This window comes from Adiantum capillus-veneris, chromosome 14, assembly GCF_014529385.1.
Source record: "Adiantum capillus-veneris isolate H3 chromosome 14, ASM1452938v2, whole genome shotgun sequence".
Lineage (NCBI taxonomy): Eukaryota > Viridiplantae > Streptophyta > Polypodiopsida > Polypodiales > Pteridaceae > Adiantum > Adiantum capillus-veneris.
Window position 1 is genome coordinate 14,849,868 of NC_140944.1, and position 6,386 is coordinate 14,856,253.

The window sequence follows — 6,386 nt, forward strand, 5'->3', positions numbered from 1 at the left end:
TGAACCTTCTCATTATGAACTAGTATGTTGTATGTGAATAATAACTTATAATATGTATATCAATTTAGAAAGTGGTGATAATACGCCTAGACACTACCTCAAAGAGTTTAAGACCTTTGACTAGGCAAACACAGAGATCTAAGATGAGACCCTCTCCATTGAGGTAAAGCCTTCCCAATAGGCCCTACATTCTTCAGTGTCACATTCAATGGAAGGAGATGTTATGAATGTCGTCGTACTCCATGATACAAAAGAGATCGTCACAAGCAACACTTTTACGGACAGTTGTTGATAGAACCATGCATTTTCACTACCGGAAACAATTGCGACAACGCCTATTATTTTCCACCTAAGCATTCTTTACTGCACTATACATCTGCATCAACTGACTACTATCCAGAAGCCGTCTCTACAACAGCCTATACAAGCTCCTCCACTTAAACCAGTATACCACTTTTTTAATTAGGACCACAAACAGCCTCTCTCTCTCTCTCTCTCTCTCTCTCTCTCAAATGTATCAACCATCCCCCCTCTCCTCTGTGAGAGGGGAACACCTTTGTACGGCTTTTTGGTCCCAAGGGTCATTTGTGACCTCTATGGATGATTATGGAATTGTCGTCTTCAGTGATTAAGCTTGTGATTTAGAAAATCATGATCACATTTTGATGTAATTTGACATACCTATCTCATATATTTTGAAGAAAGATCTACTAAGATCACGAAAATGCCACAATTGCTGTGCCTCTAACTGCATCCCATGACATAACAGACGCTTCGCCTGCCTCAGTTAAACAGGGTCTGCTTGGGCTATAGGTGTCACACCGTTCTTCTCGAGACATAAAACTCCACCAGCTCCGCAATCCCCGCTTGATTGGAGGGCCTAAATATATGGTTGAAGCCTTGGGGCTTGGGTTGGGTTGGAGTTTTGTCCACACACACCTCCGGCTACTAAATGGCGAACGTCATGAATCCTCAAGCTCTTCTTTTTGAAGGATCCCGCAGGACTCACAGCCGACTGGCAGGTGGCCTGGCAGGCCTTCTCTGTATCGGTGCTCCATGGGCATTGCACCTTCCTCAACCAGATGTCTGGATGTCAGCTATACTTTGAGAGAAGCTTCACAGGCATATTGCCTTGCCGGTTGACCCCTCTTTTCTCATATGCCTGAGAATTGCTCGATGACCACCTCTCAGTAATCGCTGCCTTGATCTCTCTTGCTACAATAATAACAGACCCTTGCGCGCATAGTCTGCACTGATCATGTTTGAGCCGTGAAGCTTACACTCATTACGTTGATTCAGCTCACCTAGGATACACAACGATAATAAAAAACCAGAAGTGAGTCAAACTGCACTCATAAACCTCCAAAATATCCGATTTTGGCCAACTAACTAAATGCCTCTGCACATATGAGCATCCAATCCATTGGTGCCCCAGATTCTCCTGATGATGTATCTTGGCTTTCATTCTTTTCAAGTCAATAACCCCTTTCTACGTGTTCCGTAGGCTGGGGAAATTTGTCTCGTGTAGCTTGATGTTCATTATCACTCATTACAGATTTAAGCCTCTACGACGCCCAGCAGATCCCATTTCACCGAATTACGCTCTGAACCCACCTTTCAACCCTTTCAGCGTGCTGTGTACTTCTGTCTATCTACGTGCTTTGTCTGCTTGTAGCTCCCTCGCGCGAAATCAGTTCCAAATCCCAAAGCCGCATCATGTTTCGAGGTGGAAGAGTCCCTTCACTTAGTGCCTCGTGATTGTCACAAGTACAAGATGACAGATCTTATAGGTATAAAATGTCAGCTTAATCAAGGTCACTTTGAAAAGAGAGAACAGCTTTCAGAAGCAATTTCGGATAGGCAGCTACTCATGCTAAGGAAAATCTTCCATTAAACAAAGAACAGCATTGTAAGTGAACACGTTGCGAATTCCAAACAATAATTTGGGCGCCACCAAATTCAATGCCCTCGGGAGTTTGACCTTGGCTTTTGCAAATTGCAATCAAGAGATCAAAGCAGTTCATGCTTGTCAAAATTCAGAAATGTGCATCTGTAAAAGTAGTCTTTAGACAAGAAGAGACACAATAAGATTGAAAAAGGAGAGAGAAAGGAAAATTCATACATTGGGGAGAGAAAAAGACTCAAACTTTACACATGGTTGATGCATCGTCTTTCCATGCATCTGGGGCAGATGTTTACAACCTCAAAAGAGCCAGTACCTTCACAATCGACCTTTTATTTATGTCCCCTCGTGTATCGCTGAACTGATGTATGAAAGTCAATATACAATTTACCAAAAGCAAGCTTCACGAGGTCAGTACAGCCGCACCTGCTAAAAACAGCAATCAGCCCTTGTAGAATAACACTAGGTACAGCTCAGTTGCTGTGACTAATTTGGAAAAAAAACGGAAACTCAAAGAGCGCTTCATTCAATTCGTACATCTATTATAGCAATAGCCATATCAAATGACAACTTACCCCTAATGTTGAAATCAAGACAAGGTTTGCAATTATCACAGTTGCAGCCACACCAAACATCCAATCCGTCACTTTGGCACTAGGATTAACCTGCAAAAGTGCACTAAATCAGTGATAAAAACCTACTGACAAAATGTTACCAACCAATCAAATAAAAACAAAATGTTGACAACCAATCAAATGATCACAAGTAACAAGACAGTACATAGCAATTGGTAAAATGTAAAGAGGCCACAGCAGTCACCTGGGATCTATATACATAGAAAACTACATATGACACCACAGGAAAAGCGAGGAGGACCGGGGTGAGCCATGCTGGAGCTCTTGAGGCTGCCTCTCCTGCTTCCGGTGTTTGAACCGACTCTTCTGCTGCAAGCGCATTAAAGTGGAAACTAACTTGGACAAGAGCAGCGGTAGCCAAAGCAAGTCCCACTGCAAACCATGTGTCTCCATTGTCCTTGCTCTTGCTTTCATCTACATCCTTGAGCTGCACACCACGGTTGCGGTAAAGAATCTTTGTAAGAAATAAACGTAAGCAGATGACATCTAAGTTAGCTCTTAAACTTAAACCCTGCCTATTGAAAATAACTACCTAGGATACCAAAACTACGTGTTTTTCAATGAAATCTTGTCAAGCTTCAACAGTCAAACTAATTTAGGAAAGAGCTATTGAGAGCGACCAGGTTGTTAGTGAGTATCCAAGCCTACCTCCGCACACTTGTGATGCCCCCATTATGAGGAGAAGCCATTAGTGCACACATCTTTGGTGAGATTCTGACTTAAATGCTGGAGTGGAGGTGGTTGTGATAATGATGGTAGTGAGCTGATTCAGGTGCCCGGATGCTAAATCATGTGTATACTCTTTACTAACGCACGGTCGGTCGGTGTTGGCTGGTGGCTGCAGGCGCTACGCAATGAATGCTGTCCAAACTGCCCATGCTGGATACACTAACCTACTATCCTACTATAAATACAGCCCATTGCCATGAGCCAAAGCATCTAATGTTGTGATATCCAGTCCCTTCTACTTGCACACCCTATTAACCTTGTCGTGTGAGTCGTCATCTAAGTTCTACCTCGAAAGCGCAGGGATGGGTGATGCCATCACAATGTATCAAGTTGGTAATCAAAATTTTTGATTCTCACCATTGTCTAATTTGCAATATTTCTCTACTTTCCTTTACTACAAGATCCTACTAGCTGTTATTCTATCTTACACAGGTCTTGTAGTAGTACTCCCAAGACTTGCCACAAAGATAAACTTCAAGAAATGGTTTAACAGCAAAACAAATCTTCCACGTTAAGGCAATACCAAAAGCTTGCACATCCAAAATTACTTTGAAAATCACGTTCTTGTTAGAATTGTATCCAACAGAAGAGATGAACAAAAGAAATGGAAGAAGCATATTTGAATGAAATTCATATCAACACAGAAGCCCTGACAAGTTCAATGTAAGCTGGCCTTGCCATGTACAAAACGGGGCTCTTATCCAGGCCCCAGTCCAATTTAAACCAATTCAAACAGGACAAACTTTTCCGTCATTTAGCACCACAGAGCAACAGTAGAATTGATGAACTGAACGAGGAACGTGTGATATAGAAAATAAATCTCTCTCTCTCTCTCTCTCTCTCTCTCTCTAACACACACACACACACACACACACACACACACGTAATTTTCCATTTAAGTGATAAGACTACTCACAGTTGAATTGGGGGACTGGGATATGTTTCTCACAGAAAGGTGTGCAAGAGCACGTAATTCACTGGCCTGGGCTTTCCAATCGAAGTCACCGCAGGTTTTGAGGAGGGAGGGAGCGTCTTCCATTAATTCAGCTTGCTCCAACCGGAACGCAGGCTGCCATTGTAGGCTAAAATCCTCTGAGCTCGCCATGGCCAGCACTTTTGCTAAGCTGCGTGTCGATAAAGAGGGCGATGAGCCTGTGGGCGGTGACCTGTGGGCTGTGCTGGAAAGAGGGAGGTGGCCCATAGCCAGAAGAGAGCGCTTCATGAGAATACACCTCTCCATGACTCCTGCTGCTGCTCCTTTCTCTTCACAAACTGCTCGCGGGTGAGCATGCAAGCAATTTCTTGCCTACAAAAGAATACACCAGACGGATATGCGTGTTAGAAGATCTCTCTTGGGCTTATCTTCACAAATAGACCCGGTCCCACGCTCGACACACTAATTAGTTTGTTCCAGGAAAACATGGTTTTTCATGCATCGAGGACCCACGCACACAAGCAATCATATTTCTCTCCCCCATGTCACACCCATGTGAATTACAAAATTTTTCTAAACTAGAGAGCTTCGTAGCTTCGTGGCATCGAATTGAGATCGAGCAAAATATTGGAAAATAGTTGTCAAATGAAAAAAATTGACAAGTTGTATTATTTGATGCTATTAATTTTTTCTAAGATATTTATTGGGAGGAGAGATATTAAAATGAGAGAGAGAGAGAGAGAGAGAGTGTGTGTGTGTGTTTTTTCATCAAAGCGTGTTAGATTTTTTTACCTGAGAGTGTGTTTGGATTACAAATCGTAGTGTTTCAGATGTGTACCTCGCAACAAACCACATAAAGGATTAGAGTTTGACAAGCTCAAGCGTTCTCAGTGTCAAAAATCAAAAAACGGTAATGCTTACTCACTGTGCGATTGAATGTCTATCGTCGATGCTGCAATTCTTTGTTGGCAAGGAATGTGCCATCGTTATACTCAAGAAACCATGGACGCAAAAAATAAATTTTCTTCTGTACGACAGCACTGCTCGAAACAAACATGATAGTGGAGGCGGAATGGAGGGATCTTTTACAGTGGTAGGGGACCATTTTGAGCGTGGTAGGTGCATACTAGAGGCTGGGTGGCCAAGGCGAAGGTTGGAGTTACATCACCAAAGCTTTGGTATGGAAGAGCCAAGAGGCTCTTTTGCAGTGGTAGGGGATAGATATGAGCGCGATAGGCGCATATGATATCCTACAACTAGATACCTTTGCCTTACAGATACTTGATAGTTTCACTAACAAATCATTGAGCCCTTACACTTGCATTAGTCCAACAACTATGTGTTGGCTGCTTTCGAGCACCATTCTTAATCCTCATGCATTCAAATTTTTGTGTCGTCTTTGACATGCTAGCAGTTGCATAAGAGTCACTCAATAACACATGTTGCAACAGCTTTTTGTGCTTTCATAAAAGGGCACAACATTTGGCATACATATGAGCCAAAGAATTGGCCGAACACAACATGTTTCCAAGAGCTTTTGAGCAACAATCCATGCAACGAGCACACTGAGAAATAAGATTGCAATAGGAGAGTTGCCCTCGTGCTACATCCCAACAAAAACAGTTCAAAGCTTCCTCGGCATGTCCTTGTTAACATAACCTCTTATAAGAGCACTCCAAGAGACTTCGTTTAGCGAGAAGCCTCAATTTGCATCCAATTAAAACAACCTCGAGCTTCCTTGCATCAGCGACGTTGGGCATCTCCTGCATTGTAACCCGCTGCAAGAGACGACAGAGGATACCCTTCAAGAAGTTTTGTGCTATTGTGAGGACACAACATTTGGCATACATATTGATCAAACCACCGCCAAGCATGACATTTACTCCTGACTAGAAATCAGATTGTGAATTCTGATACCCATGTGAAAGTCTTCCATAAGGCTACACACCTTTAAGATGCAAGCATAGGTGAATGCATTTGGAGAAAGAGGTTCCCTTAAAACAATCAAGAGCTTTCTTGGGACAGGCATATTGGGCATATCTTGCAACCAACACGTTGCAAGTGATGACATTCAAGAGAGAATGCCCATAAAGAACTTTTTATGCTTTCATGACAGTACCACATTTAAATACATCTCAACCAAGCACTGCCAAGCATGACATCCTTCACCAATAGCATTGGACCA

At 42.7% G+C, this 6,386-nt stretch overlaps 1 protein-coding gene across 2 annotated transcripts; it reads right to left on the reverse strand.

Annotated features, from left to right (window-relative positions):
- Positions 1–2,105: 2,105 nt before the first annotated feature.
- LOC147441945 (uncharacterized) lies at positions 2,106–4,600 on the reverse strand. 2 transcript variants are annotated; one of them, XM_086528332.1, is made up of 4 exons: positions 4,184–4,600; positions 2,723–2,965; positions 2,479–2,568; positions 2,106–2,332 (listed from the first exon to the last, which is right to left on the reverse strand). In XM_086528332.1, exons 1-4 carry the CDS (start codon positions 4,505–4,507, stop codon positions 2,315–2,317), a joined length of 675 nt encoding a protein of 224 aa, XP_086384458.1. In that variant the 5' UTR covers positions 4,508–4,600; the 3' UTR covers positions 2,106–2,314. The 2 variants fall into 2 exon arrangements, with proteins under 2 accessions (XP_086384458.1, XP_086384459.1); XM_086528333.1 differs by having other exon boundaries at positions 2,106–2,329; positions 4,184–4,599.
- Positions 4,601–6,386: the final 1,786 nt, after the last annotated feature.